This window comes from Mus caroli, unplaced genomic scaffold, assembly GCF_978045245.1.
Source record: "Mus caroli unplaced genomic scaffold, Mus_caroli_1 scaffold_13, whole genome shotgun sequence".
Lineage (NCBI taxonomy): Eukaryota > Metazoa > Chordata > Mammalia > Rodentia > Muridae > Mus > Mus caroli.
In genome coordinates, this window is record NW_028227268.1 from 93,925,866 (window position 1) to 93,949,794 (window position 23,929).

Consider the following 23,929-nt stretch of genomic DNA (forward strand, 5'->3'; position numbering starts at 1 on the left):
TGTTATGGTTTGAGTCTGAAATGTTTCCCCTAGATCGTGTTTTGAACACTTAATTCCTAGCAAATTATGGTATTTTAGGAGGTTCAGAAAACTTTGGGAGGTGAAACATAGCTGAAGAACTATGTCAATGGGGGTAGGTCCTTTCATATATATTATACCTGTTTTATCTTTCTGCTTCAACATATAAAATGCTATCATCTACAACATACCCCCAGTACCATGCTTTTTCCTAAGAACACGGGACCAAACTTTTAACAGAACTCTCTGAAACCATAAATTAAGAGAAATCTTTTCATCCTTGAGTATACTGGTCTCAGAATAAAGAAAAGTAATTAATACACTTGGTAGTAGAATCTCTCTCTCTCTCTCTCTCTCTCTCTCTCTCTCTCTCTCTCTCTCCCTATATATATATATATATATATATATATATATATATATATACACACACACAATCAAATTTTGTGTAATGTTCTTTAGCAATCCAGCTAAATTGATTCTTAAGCATTGTCTACTAGTCAATCTTCTTAAAGGTTCCTAAAGAAAATTTGTAGCTTTTCTATATTGATAGCCAATTACCTCAAGACCATTTATTAATTAGTGATATATCCAACTCCCACATGTAGGTCTATTTTTGAAATCTAGTCTGATCCTTCTCATTTTTGTGTGTTATTGCCATGTTCGGCATGGCTGCCAGGATTGATCTAACTAGGAGTGTTGGGGGAGGGTCAACAATAGAATGAGTAAAAGACAGAGACCTGGTTCTTTGGGTCCTCCACTGGAGAAACGTCAGCACTCCATCTCAGATGGAGTTTATTACAGAAGTAGGGTTATTGCATACAGCAGAACAAGAAGGTAGAGTTATTACATACAGATAAACAAGAAGGCGGGGTTTAGCTGCTCTTAGGAAAACAGTCTTCAGGGCATAGTCATCCAAGGGAAGAAAACCAGGGAAGACATTTTCTGTATACACTGTCAACATCCACACTTAGATCAGAGGTGCTGCCATTTCTCCATGGGTCTGAGGCTCTAGGGTTCTTGGCATGGCCAACTCTTACCAATAACACACATTTAACCAGGACTTCTCTTTGTCAGGGCCTTCTCCAATTCCTATATGTTAATATGAAGAGTTATAGTGTTACATTTCCTAAAACACATCCTCAAAATCTCAAGAATATACATTCTCTCAGGTCTAATATATAGTATAATAATTATTGCCTGATTTGAAACATAATTTTATCCTATGTTGTTCTGACTCTTGGTCCCTCATTTAACTGGAAAGCTTCTTGACAGAAGCAAAGTATCTTATTAACCTTTTATTTTTAGGAGATAGCATAATTCCAGACACAAATATTATGAGATAAATAAAAATAAATAATCACTGATGACACACAGGGTTTAATTTTTGTTTGTTTGGTTTTCTTGAGACAGGCTTTGTCTGTTGGAACTAGCTTTGTAGACCAGGATGGCCTCAAACTCAGATCTGCCTGCCTCTGTCTCACAAGTGCTAGGATTAAAAGTGTGCACCACCACGCACGCACGCATGCACACGCACACACACACACATATACACACACACACCCCACATAGGGTTTTCTTTTTAATCTTTTTTTCAATAGTTGCTTTTTTATTACCAACTGTTAATTTGCCGTTCTTTAATCTACTTGGCAGCCTGAAACAGTCACTCCCCCTCAAGTTTTTGTCTCACACGAAGTAATTGTTAAAGACAGTTATTCCACTGAATAACAAGATTCCTAAACCACAGTTATGGCATCTGCAAAGGAAATACTGAATAGTGCTAAGACAGGCTAAGCCTTAACTGTGCCTGATTCACGCTTACTACAGAGGAAAGAATGAATAGTCAAACAGCCCAAGGCAAACAAGAATTTAAGTAGAAGAGCTGTTAAGTCTCTGAAGTAAAAATAACAATAAGAACTAGTTGTTTATAAAAAATAATGGTGCTTTGTCATAAAAGTCAGATTACATATCATAGCAAACAAATACAAACAGAAACATGACCAGAAAGTCACTGGTAAAAATCATAGAAATTTGGAGGGGAATCTTGTTCTGTGTGTTCAGCTCCAAAACATTTTCAGTCAGTGAGTTAAAAAAGAAAAGATAGAAAAAGAATCCTTAAATACTTTCTATACTGGTCATATTACTTAGTGTATAAAAGTATGTTTTTAAATAGGAAACAAACCTGGTAACAAAATGTTTAGATATACCGATGGTAAACACACACACAAATTTTACGTGAAATCATAAGCATTTAGTAAATACCATAGCTCTTTAGCTACCTTCTATCTTTCATATAAATTTGTATTATATATTTGGAGCCCTTTATACATTTCTTATATGTTTGTATTTATACACTGGCATTGTTTAAAACTAGAAACTATTTTATTGATACCTAGATATAATATAAATCAGAAAGCTGAATTCCAAACTTATAATCTGCTTAGATCTACTAAGTTCGTTTATTCTCTTTGTTTTGTCTTTTACAAGATCATTTAGGAAAACAACAGGCCAATAGGAAGGCTCCATCAGTGTTATCTATAAAGCCCAAGTGAATAATAAATCCCTGTCTATTGTGTTATTTGAGATCTTCCAATTCTGTTTCACAGTAAGCACTTGTCAAGCACTTGCTTTTCCTGCCAGTTCACCTCAGTGGTGCTTTATTATGAATATAGGCACTTAAATCTAACAATAAAGTCAATATTACCACTGAAAACAGACAGATGGTAAAATAAACGTACATACTTAGCATATAATCCCGTATACATTATAGTATAGCATTTACCCACATCTCAAAGTTTGAAACTTCCTCTTTAATATGCCTGGCTCTTTATACAAAATTCTTTTGCTCTTCTAAGAATTTGCACCTATTCACACCTTCAGTTTTGGTTTGACCAAAACTTTTTTTTTTATTATTATTAGATATTTTCTTCATTTACATTTCAAATGCTATCCTGAAAGTTCCCTATACCCTCCCCCGTCCATGCTCCCCTACCCACCCACTCCCACTTCTTGGCCCTGACATTCCCCAGTACTGGGGCATATAAAGTTTGCAAGACCAAGGGGCCTCACCTTTTTTTTTTTTTTTTTTTAAGATTTATTTATTATTATATGTAACTATACTGTAGCTGTCTTCAGACACACCAGAAGAGGGCATCAGATTTCATTAAGGATGGTTGTGAGCCACCATGTGGTTGCTGGGATCTGAACTCAGGACCTTCAGAAGAACAGTCAGTGTTCTTAACCACTGAGCCATCTCTCCAGCCCTGAGGAAAACTTTTTAAGAACTTACATTAAACACAACTTTAAGGTTTTAAGGTTATTGGTTTTTTTTTTTAAATTAGCTTCTGAGCAAAACTGTTTTTAACAATCAAGATAATTCTAGATATACAAAAGAGGAGTTGACTTTGTGACAGCGGATCTCATTGTGCAGCCCTAATCCTCCCATAGCAGCCTCCTGAGTGCTCAGAGTCTCGCCATGCCCAATACTTTTATATATTAATGATATGAGATATAAGTTACTTTAGAAACGAGAGGGAAAATGAAAACAACTTAAGCTAGAAAATGAAAAAAAGAGGGGGGAAGAATGAGGGGAAAGTACTTTAATACTTAAAATTAACCTTTATATTTAGCAGGGGTCTTCAAGAAACGGGAAAAAATATTTTGTTTTATCAAAACTGCTTTGTACCTACAAATCTTTTAAGTACACACATGAGATCTGAGGAAATTTCTATCATCTAGAAAACTTGTTTAGAGTCTAAAAGAAAGTAGAACTGTTTGAATAAACAAGAACCTAGGCACGCCGAACCCCAAGCAGTTTTAGTTTCCAGTCTATCCTGTATCTAACTGAATGCTTTTTTATTGTGAAAATAGAACTAAGAGGTTCCTTCTTAGTTAGAAAAAGTGGATTATATCACAGCTCTAAAATCAAATTTTCTGGACTTGGAATATAGGATAGCCCTCTAGGCATGAGTAGAAAGAACAATAAACTTTCAATTATAAGGCTCAGGTTTCTGATGTGATGAATGCCTAATTTCATGTTATACTGCCATATGTTAGGGCCAGGGAAAACAACCTTCCATCCAAGGATGTGATCTTTATGTGATAGACATTGCTCTTGGGGAAAACAACCTACAAGAATATCAAATTCTACAACCATGAAAAATATTTTACTATTAAAGGATGAATTTACAGAGAATCACACAAAAAATATTGATTTCAGTAACTTCAGGAAAAGAATACCCAGGTGTGTATGAAACATTGTGTAGTAATATAATGTAGATAATGATTATTGACTTGTGATAACCATGTTAGAAGGGCAGAGTAAGCAGAAATACAAATGTATTATCTATTACTATAAAAATAAGTCTATAAATGGTACATGATGAGTGTGTGTACATCTGTGTGTGTTTAGTAACAGAAAAAATACTGTTTACAAAAAAAGCTACAACTTTTTTTGCTGGAGAACTGAGCTGAGATGCAAGGAGGTGCACTGGTCGGTCTTCACTACAGACCTTTAACCAGGTAAAAATATTTTTAAAAGACTGAAAAGCAACCAAAAAGTCTTTTTTGCTTTATTAATCTTATCCATTTTATTTATCTCTAGGGGCAAATACAAGTAATTTTGTCTGATATATATTTGAAGTGCATATTTAATGAAACTATACTATGCCTTATGATTATTGACCTTAGGAATTTAGTCGCAAGACATTAATAAATTAACCTGTAAAGAATGTATCTTAAATGTATCTTAAATAGACATAAATATGCCTGTTCCTCTGTACAGTTTGTCATTTAAACATATACATTATGTGTATGTATGTGTGTGTAAATAAATATATATATATATATATATATATACACATATATAAATCTCAGTAAAATATTCTTAAAAATACTCTAGAATTTTTTAAAAGAAAACAATATAGCCCATAAAGTATTCTAAACAGTCTGCCTTTAATAATCCAAATGTAAAAAAGACTATTTTAGAACAATCATAAAAATTTTTAGAAGGATCCTTTTGTATCTTTGGAAAAGCATTTTAAAAAAGATTAGCTACTAAACATTATGCATGTGGAGCAAAACCAAGTACCTTTCTAATCAAACACAGCTATTTCCAAACCAGCATAATCACAAATCAACCAGTTCTTCTCACAAGAAGAGAAAGAGTATTTTGGTTGCAAATAGCCTAGCAATACAGATCAAATCTGTCTAGTAAGAGGTTAAAACAATTTACCAGTAAAAAAGAGCCTCAAATAAACTATTTGTAAATGACCTACTTACAACATGTTGCATTAGCTCCAATTAAAGAATATTCAGGTAGGTAAATATGTTACCTTACCACTGCATACATAAATTTTATTATTAAAAATATAAAGAAAAAGTTGGCAAATTTGTGACATGAATAGTTTAAAATCTGTGCTGGTACAAACCAGAATTATGTCTTTATTTATTCATTGGCTATTAACTATGGAAAACAGAAATCTGATAGTTCTAATGGTGTTATGCTCTTCTACCCAGACTCCAAGCCTGTCTCCTCTCCGTCCATCTGTTCTGTGTTTGTACTTAAACTTTGGTGCTTAGCCATCAGTACTTAGCAACATGTGTGCATATTTCTGATCCTGCCACTTTAGCTTAAAATTACTTGATTACAATTTTTGTTTTCCATTATTGTGATAATTTTACATTTTATAAATACATATATTTACATTTAATTATGAAACATTTGAAATAACTAATTTATATATCTAATATTATGCTTTCATTTTTAAAACTATCAATTCACCTAAAACAGCACTTACTGTAACACAATTACTAATGATACTATTTATAACTACTTTTTCTTTTTTTCTTTTTTTCTTTTTTTTTGCTTTTGCAGATGGTGTATTTTTCAATTTTCTTTTTTTAATTAGATATTTTTTAATTTACATTTCAAATGTTATCCCCCTTGATAACTAGTTTTTCTAAAACAAAAATACGATTAGTAGAAGGTGACAAGTCTGTATATCTCTGTAAATGTCTTCAGAGTTTGCCTTGATGGAAGACAGCTAGATTCTTGTATCTGTTTCTGTATTCAATGTGTTGATACATTGTTTTGCTTGAAGTGTAAAAAGAAGATCTATCTTCATGCAAATAGACACCCAGAAAAAGGATGCTGTTATATTATAGGCTTTCAAACTGTTATTGACATTATTATTGGATACTCCCAAAATCCAAAAAGAAGTACTGTCTTACCAGTTTAGTTGTAATAAGGATAATGAAACTTAAGTCTTCTTACATTGAAATGAAAACCTATTGGTCCAATGCCATGCACTGGATCAATACAGGCAAGGAAAGAGGGGTAAAAGTAGTGAGGAAAGAACAGAGGAGGGAAGGGTAGAAGGAAGGAGGAAGGAGGAAAAGAAAGGAAAAACAAATGCCACTTGTCTATCTAGCGTGGTATGTGCATGTATATATGTGGGTTTCTTATAGCTCAGGTGATTTTAAATATACCAACTGGGCCTAGTGGGACACACTTGTAATCCTAGCCCGAGGAGGCTAAGACAGGAAAATCATTTTGGCAAATCTGTGCTATCTAGAGATGCACAAATGGTGAGACATTTTAATAGAAACCTTTTAAAAATTCACATATTTGTTCTTGAAGAGGACCCAAGATCACTTTTCAGCATATACATGGTAGCTTACAAAAATCCATTAACCCCAGTTACAGGGAATTCAACTTCTTTTGATCAGACACATGTTACACATGCACACATAGAGGCAAAACACTCAGGAAACATAAAAATAAATAAGTAAACAAACAAATAAGTCTTTAACATTGACATATAGAGATGCCAATGTTTTCTATAACTCAAACCTCATCTTAGCAACAAATACAATTAGTTCTTCTCCTTAAAATGACAAGCTTGGTTTAAGGCATTTAGGAATATATGTCTGTCCCACATAATCACAACCCATCAGTTGTTCTTTCAAGCAAAAATTACTGTTCCACAAAATATGGACTTGTTCAGTTTGCAATTCAAAATTTCATGAAGTATTTCCTAGAGATAACAATACTTCACTATGTAATATAAGTATTTTGTAGATAGTTTTCATTAAAAAACATATCATACATTAATTAGGGGCTAGAGAGATAGTTCAATGGTTGTGAGTACTGACTGTTCCTTCAAAGGATGTGAAATACCCTCACAGTAGCTCACAACTGCCTGCCACTTCAGCTCCAGGGAACCAGACACCTTGTTCTAACTGTTGTGGGCAACACACACACACACCATGTACACAAAAACACCCACCACACACAGAATAAAAATAAATCTTTAAAAATATCTATTTTAATTAGACAAGCTTGGCCAGGCACAGCAGCTTACACATGTACTCTCAGCATTTTAAGAAACGGAAAGAGGAGGATTACCATAAAGTTAAGGTCAGCTTGGGCTACACAGTGAGTTCCAAGACAGCCTGGGCTGTAAAGCAAGAATCTCTCTCAAACAAAAGACAAGCTTGAACTCTAAAAAGTAACTTTTACTGCTTCATTATTTTTATGTGAAAGAAATTTTAACAAGTACATAAGGTGAAGAATCTAACAAACATAATCACAATGTGCTATAATTCCTTGATCATGTCAAGGTGACAACAGCTTCACCCACAATTTTTACCTATGTGTGCATATATTTGTACACATGGTGTCTCAAGTGTTTTGAACTCACATACCTAGTCCAACCTTTATTTTATGATCAGTGCTTTCTGACCTGGATCTTGACAAGGAGATCTTGGGGTATAGTGGCCATGAAACTCTTAGGCCCAGACAAGGTAGTGCACAGACTGAGACAAGCAGATCTCTGAGTTTAAGGTCAGCCTGGGACAAAGCAAGTTTTAGAACCAGGCGTGGTGGTACACACCTTTAATCTGGGTCACACCTTCTTTTGCTGGAGGCCTTCATAAGGACATTGGAAGAAGGAAGATTCACTCTTCTCTGACCACTTGCACTTGCCAGCACATCTGTTAGAACCTACTTCTACAGAAGACCAGATGAAACAACTAGCCTCGTGGGACTGAGCAACTACTAGGCTCTTTCACTTCCCATTCACAGCTGTCCATTGTTGGGTTAGTTGACTACACACTGTAAGTCATCACAAAAATCCAAATCATTTTTTGTTCTCTGAGAGCATCCACAGACACAGATAAAGACTGCAATCAGCTTTTGGCTGCTTTGTGTGTTCTTTTTTCTTCCACCCTTCTCCACCCCTTTTCCACCCTTTCAACCCCCTAACACTAGACAGGAGATAAAAAGGATAAGGGGGAGGGGAGACATTATCATTAGACTATTTCCTGCTGACTAGGGGCATTGAGTCCTTGGGGCAAGTATGATCTTTGCCCTCAGGGTATCCAATTTCTTCTTGTTTCTTCTTTGCACACAACTGTTTAACAAACCATGACCAACAGCAATCAACAAAACCTACAGCAACCAACAACAACCTACTCCATCTCTTGGGGCTCTAGTGTTTATATCCCCTCTGAAAAGTTCCCAGAATTCCAAATGCCACACAACTGAAGAAACTACTCGCAGCTGGCAACATTCTGCCCCTGCTAGAGCACGAGTCAGCTGCTGTGGACACTCTGAAGCAACCCATATCTCATACCTGGATTAAAATGAAAACAGTCCCATCTTTCAGTGTTTTTCAAAGAAACCAAAACTCCAAAATTGTCACTACAACAAACCCCCTTTTGTTTTGTTTTGAATGTGCTGGCTATGATAGTAAGCAAACTACTGGAGACAGGCAAGAAAATCATGAGTTGGAGGACAGCCTGGGCTATATCTTTTTAAAAGATCAGGTGTGATAGCTCATGCCAGTAAATCCCAGTATCTGGGACCATCTAGACCTCAGTGTAAGACCCTGCCTCAAAACCACACATACAAAAAAGAATAAGACACTCTAATAGATATTACAGGCATATACCATCACACCCAGCTTTTTGAAAGTTTTAATGTTCAGTATGGAAACAAATTTCTCTATTGCAGAAAAACAAAACAACCCTCTGGTTAACTACCAGAATCTTCTTCCAGAATATAACTCAAAAAATAATTATGGGCTAGGTATGGAGGTATATATGTAAATCCTAAGAGACTGAAGCAGGCAGATGTCTATGAGTTTGAAGACAGCCAGGGCTACAGAGTGAGATCCAGACCAGCCAGGGCTCCACAGTGAGACTTTCTCTGAAAACAACAACCAATAAAGTATACAACATACCATTTACAGAATAATTATAAAACAGAGTGATTGAATCTTTCAATATAGTAAAATTTACTGCAATCAGTACTGCCCTAACTCTGAAATACAGCTCTTAGCATAGATACAACTTTGAATTTTCACAATTATCTAAAAGTACAGCACAAAGATCACTAGTTACAAACTTAAAATATGAACTGAGTTTGCAAGATGGCTCATCAGAAATGCTTGCTGGCCAACAACACAAGCCTGACAATCTGAGTTCAATGCCAAGCACCCATGTAAAAGCAAAAGGAGGAAACTAACTCCACAAAGCTGCCCTATAACCTCTACAATAATGATATCTTAATTTTTATAAAATGCAAATTAATTCCTAAAAACTGTTGTCTCCTAGATAAATTATATTATATAAATGGGATACACAAGTATTCCAACATCCTAAAGAATAATTGTAATAGGGCATTCTTAAAGTTCTTGCTTATTAAATAAATTTAAAAGTGAAATATGCACTTTTATCAGAAAGGAAAGCTTAAAAAAATGTGCAAATATGCAGGGTAGTGGTTTGATGAGGAATGGACTCCATGGGCTCATATATTTGAATGTTTGGCCATTAGGGAATGATGCTATTTGAGAGGGATTAGGAGTGTGGCCTTTCGGGAAACAGTTAAGGCCTTGCTGGAGAAAGTGTGTTAATGGGCGTGGGCTTTGGGTTTCAAAAGGTCAAGCCAGGTCCAATGTATCTTCTCTTCCTGCTGCCAGCATCTGGATGTAGAACTCTCAGTGGCTATTATCTGCCTACATGCCACCATGAGGATATCTGACTAACTTTCTGAAACTGTAAGCAAGCCTCAATCAAATGTTTTCCCTTTTTAAGAGTTGCTGTGGTCATGGTGTCTGTTCACAGCAATAGAATATTGACTATGACACACAGCTACTGAAATATTCTCAAAGAAAACTTGGGATATTGATGTTTTACACACTTAAATGTTCTTAGTTACAAATTATAACAAACAAAGGCAAACTGAACACTTGATTTAAAATTAACGTTTTCCTGTGTAGATACATACTTTAAAGAACCTGTGCACTTTGGCCTTGCCATCATCTCTCACACTGTTACTTACACGGGTGATCTAGAATGTTATCCATTGCCTGACCATGGCTCTTCATTTGTTCATTCTCCAGTCACAATCCCAGCCTGATCTAGGACTCTCCCACCACAACACTACTCACCATCCCTCTTGCTTGCTCTTACCTGAACCCACCTCAGCTTCAAGCACTGCTACAACTTAAAACAAACCCATTTACTGATGCAGCCTCAGTACTTAACAATAGTGATTTATTCCGTTAGATTAAATAAAGTTATATACTAAATACCAGATGTATATACTAAATTACACACTTAATCTATTTTTGTAAATTAAGGCTGAAATGATTTTCCAAAATACTTTAATCTCCTATTAAGAAACTGCAAATGTTCTCAAATGATTGTCATATAAACCAAAGCTACACTAATTTTCAAATTTACCATAATCTAGTTTATTCTGCCTATGCAACTTTATATATGTGTGTGTGTAAAATACCCTTCTTTTTCTATAATTATCCAAATCTAGTTATCCTTCAAGGATTGATTCAAATCTAAATTCTTCCATGTGTTGACTTTATGAATATACACACTCCACAAGCCAAATCTACCTTGTAAATCAGGGCCAGTAATCTTATTCCCACTATCTATACTCTGGCATTTTACTACAGTTTATTCATCCTCTTTAATTCAGACTTTGTAAATATGCATTTCTATATAACTTAGCCTTCATTCTCTGAAGACAACCCAAGTCTTAGTAAAAGACTAAGACCCAGCACCTAAACCTAAAGCATCTTTCCTAGTCTTGCAGTGTCCATGCTGGGAAAACGGTTACGTTGCCAACAGCATAGTGACTTTCAACTTCTTCTCTAGCCTTTATTTGGAAATTAAGTCACATTAGAAGATTATGTTAACATTTTTTCCCTGAAGCACTACTGAAATATTCTGCAAATTTTTATTTTTCAACATAAAGATGTTTATAAACCTATGTTACTACTTTTCTTTTTATACAAATTTAATTTACTAACACTGTTACATTAGCTAATTATTATTTTGTTTTCCATTTTAACTTTTACTCATACTCATTTCTACATCTAGTGGTAACCAAGAGATCATGGCTTCATAAAGAATAATAAGCTTAGTTCCTTCTCTGTAGTGAAAATTTTGGTTTCTTTAAAAATCCAGTTACGTTATATGAATATGTTTTTGTTTTAATCTCAGGTGTGGGGTAAGAGGCTGCTTCACAGCAGGTGACTACGATTTGATCTTGCTCTAGCGGGCACATGGTTTCAGCAGCCTCAGATAGTTTCTGCCAGTGTATGGCATTTGGAATTATGGGAACTTTTCAGAGGGTATATAAATAGTAGGGCCCTGAGATGGGCAGGAGGTACACACCAAGGAGGCTGATGCTGGTTCCTGCTGCTACAGTCTGTCAAGTAAGTGGTCATGAGCAAAGAGACAAGAAGTTGGATATCCTGATGATGAAGACTGGACTTGCCCTAAGGAACTTGATAGCCCTAATCAGCAGGAAGTAGTTTGAAAAGGTCTATGCCTCTTTTCCCCTCTCACCTCTTTTCTCCTACCTAGTGCTGGGGGGTTGGAAGGGATCAGGGTGGAATAAGGTTTAGAAGGGTGGTAGATATAAGAACCCAATAAAGTTGCAAAAAAAAAAAAAAAGCAGGCCTACACTTCTGACTTTGGTTATCTCTATTCTACTCAACTTATATACCTATTAGCAACTGTCTGATTTTGGCCTTAAGCATTACTCAAATTTCAAATTCTCTAAGTTCTCCTGACTTCAATTTTCTACTTGCTTTCATTTTGTTTCTTCTAAAACCTACTTCATTCTTACTGCAACAGCTAGTCCCAACTTCTTCAACTGTGAGTTACAGTTCAATCATAAAACTGAATGCAGGGTCTGCAAATCATTGGCAGTATTCCATTGCATGGATACAAGACAGCCTATCCATGTATCTTTCAAAGAATATAATAGTTATTTTTAGTCTGGGCAAACTATGAATAAAGGTCCTATAAATATTTTTCTCTGTCTTTTATATAAATGCAAGTTTTTACCTCATTTGGACAAATTCCAAGTGGATTGCTAGTTCATATGGTAAGACAAAGTTTAGTTTTGTTAGAAACTGTCAAAATGTTTTCTAAAGTCTAACTTCTTAAAAATGTGAATTGCAACCTCATATGAAAGCCACACAACTAAATATAGGGTCAAAAAAAAATTCTGGCCAATGGTAAAAGGTTTCTGAATATAGACCATTCAAAACTTAATTCAAAGTAAGACGTGTAATGAAACCAAGATGTCTCTGGCAGCTCTTACCTGAACTGTGTTATGAAACTGTACTTCAGCCTTGATTCTAAACATAACATATACAGTGTGCATTGTGTATGCCGTGACACCACACAATACCAATGAACACACTGCCTACAACATCTGAGGTCACATACAAAACATTTATGTTATAAATGTCTGTGTTTTGAGTGGATATACAATGTTTTCTGCTCTTATGAACAAATGATGATTTAATCGTGGAAAACAAATACAATTCACATTCTCCTACCATGATTCTTCAAAATGTATCAAATTAGTGCATTTCTGTGTTGTATTGTGTTAGAATTTTGATTTTAAAAATTGCTAACTTGAGTTTCATTTAAAAAAAAACATTCAATGAATTTTGACTTGGGATAAAAATCAGAATTTCTAATGGTCCTATCAAAATAAAGATGTTTTACAACCTACAGTATCAAATATTCAGCAAAGACTTAAATCTTTATATAAAGGTAAACAGATCTTTATCATGAGTACATGAATTTGCTTTTGTTTTTAATAACTGATAGTTATATTACTATCAAAAAATTGCTTTAAAATAAACTAATGACTTATTCTTTTTTTAAATGCTTAGTTTGTATACCTGTTTTATACGCTATACAGCTAAGCTCATGGAAAAACTTCTCAAGTGGAAAGAGTTCATGAGTGGAAAAAGTCCGAGCTCTGCTCTGGTCTATCAGTCTCCCTCTGATGTCATCAACTTTCTTCCTCAGTTAATGCCCACACACTACTCCTAAGGAATCCAGTTACTGGAGAACTAACTGGCAGAAAAAGTAAAAGGGAAGGCATGAGGATGACGGAGTGTAGTGGGGAAGAAAATATGAGCAAAGTACAATGATTTTTATTTATTATGCATAAAATGATATAATGAAATCCATGATGTATGATAACCAAAACTAAAATATATATAAAAAGGAATTTATTCATTTTAGAATCTATAATCTATTTTCTTCTATCCCATATTTCCATTCTAAATAAATTTTACAGATGTTTTTTCAGTTTCTGAGCAGGTAAGATTATTGCTCAACCAACCATGGTTACTGGCTCTTCTTATGTGAATATGTATGTGAATATGTGATTTCCAAACTTCAAATGGGCCTGCTCTGACTGTACTTGTATTCATCTTTAACTTCCTTTATGATTTCTCACCAATAGTCTTGCACATTTTTCCATTTTCCTCAAATCTATTGGTTTAACTTTCATTCACATTTTCATGCTTTTCATTTATTGCACATGTTTAAAATGCCTTCCCATTCATCTCTTCTACTGTTTATGACTCTTCCTGTTCACTCTGGTCATTTCTAATAAATTTTTACAGAGTTCATTTTAGGAAGCCCCCCACTCTCACCCCCCACCCCCGCTGTGTGGGGAATTGAACTCAGGGCTTTTATATGGAAGGCAAGTATTCTGCTACCTAACCACATCCTAGCCCTATAAAAGTTCTTTCATGTAAGACATCATTTGCCTCTTTAGGCTAACACTGTATCAAAGTCCTACTTCTCTCCTCAGTGTAAAGGACTTTACTGGTTGAAAAATCACCATATCCTATCACCCTAGGAGACAGCACTCAGAAACTATCCACTTACTAAAATTACCTTTAAATGAACCCTTCCTTCATCCATCTCACCCAGTATTTTATCTGGTTGCTAGCAAAAGATTTTTGCTCTGAATTCCACTCTTGGCCTTACTGGACCACACACTTCCACTTAGCAAGAAGTCCACATAACAAAGTGATACATACCTAATACAGCCAACTCCTCTTTTGCAGATGACACTTTTAAGCCAACCTTACAAATACCTCTCCCCTAAAGTCTTATCCTTCAGATGGACTACACTAGATGTGTAGAGCAGAGAATGAAGGAAAGGCCATCCAGAGACTGCCCCACCTGGGGATCCATTCCATATATAGTCACCAAATGTAGACACTTTTGTGGATGCCAAGAAGTACTTGCTGATAGAAGCCTGATATGGCTGTCTCCTGAGAGGCTCTGTGCCAGAGCTTGACAAAGACAGAAGTGGAAGCTCACAGTCAACAATTGGACTGAGCTGGGGCGGTGGGGGGGGGGGGGGGAGTGTCCCTGATGGAGGAGTTGGAATAGGGACTGAAAGAGCTGAGGGGGTGGTGCAGCCCCATGGAGGGAACAACAGTGTCAACAGGCCAGAACCCCTGGAACTCCAAGGGACTGGACTACCAACCAAAGACTATACATGGAGCGACCCATGGTGCTGGCCACATATGTGGCAGAGGATGGACATAAGTGGGAGGAGAAGCTGTTGGGTCTGACGGTGTTCACTGCCCCAGTGTAGGGGAATACCAAGGCAGGAGGACAGAAGTGGGTGGGTGGGGGAGCACCCTCTTGGAGACAAGGAGGAGGGGTATGGGATGGGGGTTTCCGAAGGGGAAAACCTGGAAAGGGGAAAACATTTGAAATGGTGGCACACGCCTTTAATCCCAGCACTCAGGAGGCAGAGGCAGGCGGATTTCTGAGTTCAGGGCCAGCCTTGTCTACAGAGTGAGTTCCAGGACAGCCAGGGCTACACAGAGAAACCCTGTCTCGAAAAACAAAACCAAAAGAAAAAGAAAAAGAAAAAAAGAAATGTAAATAAAGAAAATATCCAATCAAAAAAAATTAGGTATTTTGTTGCTTTACCACGTATATAATTCATCCAACTACATTTGTGTTGACCCAATTTTAACGAGTTATTCATTTAAGTCATTTAGGTCATTCAGAACAGAATTAGGACACTAAAAGAATCTTCTAGAGAAACTGAGAGATGGAACTGAAAACACAGAAGTACATTTGAGGTTTAGAAAGCAGCTGGTCCTCCCTCCCAAGGCTCGAGGAGAACCTAGTAACTATTCTTTTGGAGCATTCCTATTTTCAAAATATTCCTATATCTTTTAAAATCAAAGTGTGAACCCAAAGTGCAGATAATATGGTTAAAAAAAGCAAACAAACTGTATTTATTCTTCTCTCATATATCACATCCCAACTGCAGTTTCCCCTCTCTACTCTCCTCCCAGTCCCTTTCCCTTCCCCACTTCCACTTCTTGTCTCTTCAGAAAAAGGCAGGGCTAATGTGTTTTTAACTCTTAACTCAAGTACCAGGCTTCAAAAAATCAGAAATATTCTTTAGAAAAAAACATTAAGGTAAAAAAGTAATGTATTTTCCTAATTTGGTACACAAAATTCAAATTTTCCTGCCTAAAATTAAGCAAATAAAGAGACATAAGGGGAAAACTGTGAGTATGTATTATAATGGGGTTCATTCCTAAAAAGTAGTTAAATTATCTTATCATTTTGCTTAGGAAATAGGTATTTCAAACAAAAAGTAATTCCATAAATATCTGCTAAGAATGCACTAATCCTGAAAATGTCTACACTCTCTTTTCCCTCCTAAGGGGGAAAAATCATACATTTTTAGCTAACCCACATATCCAAGTGTACAAGTTTTCTTTGGAAAAGGTATAAACCAACACTATTTCCTATGGAGTCACACACACATGAAAACAGTCCAAGCCTCTGAGGCACAGAGGTTAGCACTGGAATAATCCTTCTGCACTTCACTCCTCACCTTGCCCTAGCTTGCTTTCTTTTGCTATGATATGCACATGACCAAAAGCAACTGTGGAAGAAAGGGTTTATTTCCTCTTACTTCTAGGTAATAGTTCATCACTGGAAAAAAAAAAAAAGTCCCAGCAGGAGCTGGCAGGACTAAAGCTGAGAGCCCAGAGAAATGCTGTTTACTAGCTAGTTCCCTCTGGCTTGCTTATACACACGAAGACCACCCGCCCAGGGTCGGGACTGTCAGCAGTGGGTTGGGCCTTCCCACATCAAGCAACCAAGAAAATGCCCCACAGACTTGCCTGCAGGTGGAAAGGGCAAAGGCATTTTCTAACTGAGGGTTTCCTTCTCCCTGAAGATCCCTGTGTCAAGGTGACAAAAACCTAACCAGCACAAGCCTCTTAAAATAGAAAGTATAAAAAGAAAAATAATTTCCAGTTAAAAAAAAAAACGGGATTGATAAATTAATTTCTCACATATATAAAAGAAGTATCTTCAAATCAAAAAGTACAAGATTCTTGTAATGATACTCGATGGGGAAAGAAGTCTAAATCTTCAGCAACTGATAACCACCTCAGTACTCATAATGAATCTGCACTACAATACCGTAACAATAAAATGGAGTCATTTGTATTACTCTCATCTAAGTACTGATATGCGTTCAATAGTCAATTCCTAGCTCAAAAAAACCATTCCTACTTAACAGATGCTCAGTATTACAAACAAAAGATTTAACTAATTAACCCAGCTCTCAAGACTCCAGTTATTTATAAACCTCAAAATATCTTTAAACAACTCCCCAAATATTAAACAATTTAATAATTCATCAATAACACAATAAGCCATCTAATCAAACTTGGATATTTAAATTGTTTGCTACAAAGTTTCCTGACCAGTTGTAATGTTAACTGAATTTTTCACTTCTGAAACATATTAGTTCACCAATTTCCATTTTGAACCATTTATTCTTATACTAAAAAGGTTAATAAACATATTTACACATATATAACTTCAGTTAAGTCTTTTCCCTACGGTAGACAAGATTTCTCTATCTCCGTCATTTTACCAAATGACCAAAGATGATGACACAATGTAGTTTGAATTTCAGCAGTCAAGACAATAAATGACAAAACAGAATTGGCAAAGTCACGGATAAAGTTTACTAATTTTAACAGGTATAACTATTTGGTTGTGATAAATGGGGCAGGCACATAAGAATACCGCTCCTTCCAAGATCCAATTAAACTACCTGATTTTTTTTCTAGCCAAAGAACCAAATTAAGTCCTGAAATCTAAGTTCAAAGTATGTAATGTTTCAAAGAAAATAAGTTACCAAGAAAGAAGAAGACACTTACATTTGGAGCATGACCTGGTTCAAGAATACCCCATCCACTAAAGCCACATACTCATCCAGGTTAGTCCCATTTCCTGCAGCCAGAGGTCCAAACGTTTTAACCTAGAACAGAAGGATTATCACGACGTGAACGCCCACCTCCATCTCTGCAGCCACAAATAACACGGCCAAATATACCATAAAGGACATGTTCCTTACCCAAGTGACCAAGGGGCTGGTCATGAACTGCTCCAGAAGGGGAGTAAAGATTTCGTTCTCCATTTTACAGATTATATATTCAGGAGGGGGCGGGGGGAGGAAGTACCACAAATACGCCCAGGGAATTGGTCAGTAAATGTAGAAGACGGAATCAATGAAAGTTCATTCCGGCAGGAGAGGAAAATCCCATCGAAGAAGGGGAAGAACTGTCCCTCCTTAGCCCCCCCGGGAAAACGAGCCCGAATCCCGCGCTGAGCCGCAGCCGATGCTGGCAGTCTGCACCCGGTGAGGAGGGGCAGAAAAAAGGCATCTGGAGGAGGAGGACGCGGAGAGCGGCCGGGGCACGAGACAAAAAGCCCGTCAAGGTTGCCCCGCTCCCGGGGGGAGCCGGCCAGCGCAGCGGCCGCCAAGAACTCAAGCCCAACGTGGGGGCCGAGGGGGCCGGGCTGGACCTGGGCGAGCGGTTCTGGGCGTTCCGGCCGCCAGCGGGCACGGGCGCCGAGAGCTGGGAGCGTCTGCCCGCAACCTCACAGCCTCAGGCGCGGCTCGCCCCTCGCCGGGCGCTCAGCATCCCTCCGCGGCCTCGCGCTCGCTTCAGCGCCCTGGCCTTGCCCGGGGCCCGGAGCTCCGAGGCGTGTCCCTGACCGTCCGGCTGCAGGAGCCCCGCCAGCCTCCGTGTGCCTCAGCGACGCCCGGACGCTCCGCTGCCGCGCTCCAGCCTCCTCCGCCGCCCTCTGGAGGAGCTAGGGTAACGGCCTCGGAACCGCAGTGCCGCAGCACACCCGCCGCCGGCCTGGCGGGCGAGCGCGCCACTCCCTCCGCGCCAGTATCCTTCCGCCGACTCCCCGCCCTCCCGCGCCTCTACCTCTGGATTGTGGGAGAAGAAAACCGCTGCAAGAGCGCGCTCCCGTGCGAGCGCGCCCCCGGCCGGCCCGCCGCCGCCCAGATTCTGGCGGAGCGTGGACGCGCGGACGATGCAGCTGCGGCGGGGGCCGGCGTCGAGCCCGCGCCCCGGACGGATGCCAGGGCGTAGGGGGCGGGCAAGGGCAAGACTGAGGAACCGGGTCTGTCTGCTTGCTCGCTCATGCCTAATTATGGTTTCTTTCCTCCTGGAGCGCCTTCTTTCATGTGTGAAGGAAAAGGAACGAAACCCATCTTTTTTTTAAACACGAGGGGTGCAGACATCCTCTTTCGGACACTTTGATTTGCTCTGTTAAACATGCTTTCTCGCCCCCTAAAAGGCCTAGGAAAGCTGCAGCAAGCAAAAAGCAAAAGCACATCTTGGGGGGATGGAGGTTGGTTTTGTTTTCCCGTCTTTATATGTATATATATATATATATATATATATATATATATATATACATATATATATACATATATACATATATATATGTGTGTGTGTGTATGTATGTATATACATACATATATGTGAATGAAATATTTATAGATATAATATATATGAATTTATATACTTTATATTTCATATATATCTATGAATGAAATATTTATAAGAGTTGAGAATAACCAAAGCTGCCTTTCAACATGGGATTTCCTGACTGGAGTTTCCATGATGCAGGCATTATTTTTTGACTTCTTGGTGATTGGGAAAAAAAAATCCAAATTGAGAGCCACAAGAGAAAATATTTAGAAATCATCCAAGTTGTGTGACAAACATTTGTTAAAAATCATTTATCGCCGGCGTGGTGGCGCACGCCTTTAATCCCAGCACTCGGGAGGCAGAGGCAGGCGGATTTCTGAGTTCGAGGCCAGCCTGGTCTACAAAGTGAGTTCCAGGACAGCCAGGACTATACAGAAAAACCCTGTCTCGAAAAAACCAAAAAAAAAAAAAAAAAATCATTTATCTTATGCACTAGTGGGCCCATCAAAATATGACAGTTCCACAGCAAATTAAATGTTATTCTTCCTCATACTCATAGCATGCCCAGGATAAGATGGAATAGAAAACACCTTTTTCCAAACACAATATGGTATTGTGATATTACAATGCATTTTATGTTTGCACAGTGCTTACAAGTACCTATCCTATTTGACTACTTATATGCTTAATGATGTCTATTTTTGTATGTTTTATTTTACATTGATTGTATGAATTTTTGCCTTGGATGTATGTTCGTTCCCCACTTATGTGCCTGGTTCCTGTGGAGGTCAGAAGAGGGCACTAGATCCCCTGGAACAGAGGTTAGAGGCAGCCATGAGCCACTGAATGCCAGAAATCAAACCCTGGTCCTCTGCACCAGCAACCAGAGCTCATAACCACTGAGTCATCTCTCCAGCTCTCATAATTTAAGTTAACAGTAAACATGCTTTATCATATACTAAGTTAAACACCACAATTTCTTGGAGCCTGACTTCAGGATTTCTTTTGTTTGTTTGTTTGTTTGTTTGTTTGTTTGTTTTCAAGACAGGGTTTCTCTGGGTAGCTGTCTTGGAACTTACTTGTAGACCAGGCTGGCCTCGAACTCAGAAATCTGCCTGCCTCTTCCTCTGCCTTCCAAGTGCTGGGATTTAAGATGTACACCACCATGCCCAGCAAAAGTTTGTTTTCGTCCAACGTGGGGCACGAACCTTCAGGATTTCTGATAGCAAGACTCACTAGCTGTGTGAACCTAGACACATTACTGAGCCCCTCTCTTCCCATGTACAGCAAGAAAGACAAAAAAGACCCATGAGATGGCAGTTCATTGCAAATGATCTGTTACTGCAAGCAGTAGCACTGTGGTCATTATTCCCCGGAATTCTAATCTTTATAAAAAAACTTGAAACACTACAGCTTCTACTTGAATTCAGTTGCAGGGAAAAAAAAAATGTCTTGCTTCTGGAGTATCTGCAAACGAATGGCCTTCTAAAATCATCATGCTTCAGATTAGATTGAATCCATGTAGTACAGAGCATAGCCTCGAATTTTCCTGGCCTATGCAGAAATCCTGAGTCATCCTGGTTACAAACAGTCTTTTTCTTTTGCTCTTGCTGACTCTTCCTTAATCACAGTTCTTCGATTAGCAAGTGGGGTATAGAGGGAGAGGTGACACCCATATGAAAACATGGCTTTTAGGAACTCCAATACCTGACATTTTTCCTTGTCTTTGTAATCTCTCAGAAACCTGACAACATGAAAGTACCCACACCTATGTTAAGGTTGTTGTAAGACAAATGGATCTATTTCCCTTAAAAGTGAAAACCCATAAAGAACTAATACCAAGCACATCAGGCAAAAGACATTCTGGACAGTGTTGACTGAAGGGTTAAAACAGGAACATTACATTAACTTATCATTGTTTATCCAGTTTACATTTAGTATTCAACCCATCCCTCACAGAAAACTGGATTCCCCTCTGGAACCAGATAGCCCAGATGCTTACACACACACACACACACACACACACACACACACACACACACATGAAAGAAAGAAAGAAAGAAAGAAAGAAAGAAAGAAAGAAAGAAAGAAAGAAGGAAAGAAAGAAAGAAGGAAAGAGAGAGAGAGAGAGAGAGAGAGAAAGAAAGAAAGAAAGAAAGAAAGAAAGAAAGAAAGAAAGAAAGAAAGAAAAAGAAAGAAAGAAAGAGAAACATGAGGAGTTAATTGTAAAAACAGGAAACTTTAGACCAGACTGAGGTCTGCAGGAACTTATTTGAAAACCTACCAATTTATAATTCTCTAGTTTAGCAGCAGCCTTAGAAATGTTTTATAATATCTCAAGAGTGCAATCAGGAAACTTCTCTGTCTGGCAAAAGACAGATTGTGCATTACGCACCATTTAATAGTCTTTGCATTGCAATGTCCTGTAAGATGAAATCCAAAAGTTTTCTATACTCCTTTCAATTAGGAAGAGATTTTTCAAAGTTCTTAAAAAGTCCTTTTGGTTTTATTTTTTGAAGACATTTTCCATCTGTCCTTTCTCAGAATATTAAATCCAACAGGAAAAGACATTAGGAAAAACATCATCTGGTTAGAATCTAAGTTACCTGACCAGCTCTCTTCACACAATACTAAACAGTAGAAGTGTACCATTGAAAACTCACTACAGAAAGTTTTATCCTATGTACTACAATTGAGTGTTCTATCACATTTTACACATCTATAACACACGCTATATACCAGGAGATCCCATACCTACTACAACCATGTGCATTTTGATATATACTATAGGAAGTAACAGACTTGCTCCCAACATACCTCCTTGGAAACAAATACTTTTAAAAACAGATTTGAAGAAATAATCACTTTCATAAGAAGTAGAATGTCACCATTATTTAAAATTCTCTACAGAGTAGAGATATCTGAAATGTCAATTGAATATGTGAATGAAACACAAATCTCTTGATAAATAAATAAAATAAGGCACTGAGAGATGCTGCACCATGGATGAACCTGGAAAGTGTTGTGCTAAGTGAAAAATCAGCCACAGAAAATTGGATGACTATATTGAATGACTCCATCTGTGAAAATGTCCAGGAGAGACAGCACTAGAGAGTCACCGAGCTCTAAAGACCAGCGGCTGTCCGGGGCTGAAAGAGGTGTGTTTAAGGGGGAAGGTACAATGTTTCTTCTGAGAAAAGAAATTGTCAGAAAATCAATTTTGGAAGTAGACAGGTAACTCTATAACTATGTTTAAAAGTCATTGGGCTACAGAGCTTAAATGAATGAATTGTGTGGGATATAAATTACATCTCAAAAAAGTTTTCTAAAACAAAACAGTGTCATATACTCATGAGAGGAATGTTTGTATCATCAACAAACCCATTCTCAAGTTGGGCATTATAGCTGTGTCTGTGGTCTTAACATTCTGAGAGGTTAAGGCAACAAGATCATATGAGTCCAAGAGTGAGTTTATAGCTATCTTTGATGTCATGTTAAGACCTATGAAAGAAGGAGAGTGAGAAAGTGAGCAAGAGACAGAGGCAAAAAATAACAGGAGGGAGGGGGAGGGAGGGAGGGAGAAGACAGAATAGAGAAGGGAGGAAAGAGGGAAAGAGAAAAGAAGAGGAGGAGAAATTAGGTCTCTTGTAGACTTTTCAAAGAGTCCTTTAATGTAAGAAACAAGTTTTCAGGCTCAACTAACAACACATATGGGATATATTTTTAACTATCCAATCCAATTTTTGAAAGAGAAAGATGAAAATTAGCCACATTATCTAACTTCTTTGAGCATCAGTTCCCTCAGTTGTAAAATGGGCATCCTGGCTTCATATCCTGCCGCACATCTGCTTAGCCCAATGAACTTATTGCTGCAACAAAAAATGACAGAGAAGGAATGAGAAGTCCTCTCAATCCAGTGACAGCTGTCCTTCCCAAATGCCCTAATTTTCTGGTCCAAAGCAAACAGTCTCAAATTCAGTATAACATCCCCTGCACCTGTACCACTGTGCATGCTCCAGACTGCCCTTCAGTTCCTGTTAGCCAGGGAAACTCCTGTCTACCCTCTGAGAGCAAAGGTCTCCTTTCCCGAAAGTAGTCTATGAAATGAAGCACTCTTTGCAGCCACATAGTAACTAACCCCCGATTTATTTCTGTAAAATGCTCTAAATGCCATGTGTTTGGCACATGAGTGGTTCATGCTCTTCTCCTAAGTGGCTCCACTTTGCTTACCTGTGCTCTCCTAAGTCTTGCTTTTCAGTAACAGGCATCTCCATCAGAGCATCTGTCTCAGTTAGGGTTTCATTTCTTTAAAGAGACACTATGACCAAGGCAACTCTTAGAAAACATTTAATTGGGGCTGGCTTACAGTTTCAGAGGTTCAGTCCACCATCATGGTGAGAAGTAGGGCAGCATCCAGGCAGACATGGTGCTGGAAGAGAGAGTTCTACATCTTGATCTAAAGGCAACAACAGGAGACTGTCCTCTTCAGCCAGCCAGGAGGAGGGTTTCTTCCACATTGGGCTGAATCTGAGTATAGGAAACCTCGAGGCCCACCTACAGAAGTTCTACCTCTTCCAACAAGGCCACATCTCCTAATACTGCCACTCCCTATGGCCAAGCATTCAAACCACCAAATCATTAGAGCATCTTTTTCAACCAGGATTGTCAGTTCCCATTCACGATAGTTAGCCTGAGGCCAGAAAACCATGAAATTAATACCAGCCTGGACTACATAGCAAGTCCCAGACCATTCTGGGTTACATAGCAAAACC

The 23,929-nt window shown here is 38.0% G+C and overlaps 1 protein-coding gene across 7 annotated transcripts in view; it reads right to left on the bottom strand.

The window, feature by feature from the left end:
• The window catches only part of Ccdc88a (coiled-coil and HOOK domain protein 88A), a 163,483-nt gene extending 144,895 nt beyond the window's left edge, over positions 1-18,588 (bottom strand). For all 7 annotated transcript variants that reach the window (XM_021176113.3, XM_085829058.1, XM_021176112.3 and 4 more), the window contains exons 1-2: positions 17,780-18,588; positions 17,583-17,683 (exon numbers count right to left, since the gene is read on the bottom strand). In XM_021176113.3, the coding sequence (XP_021031772.1) occupies positions 17,583-17,683; positions 17,780-17,842 (164 nt within the window). In that variant the 5' untranslated portion in view covers positions 17,843-18,588. The remainder of the gene's footprint in view (positions 1-17,582; positions 17,684-17,779) is intronic.
• Between the last annotated feature and the right edge of the window lie 5,341 nt (positions 18,589-23,929).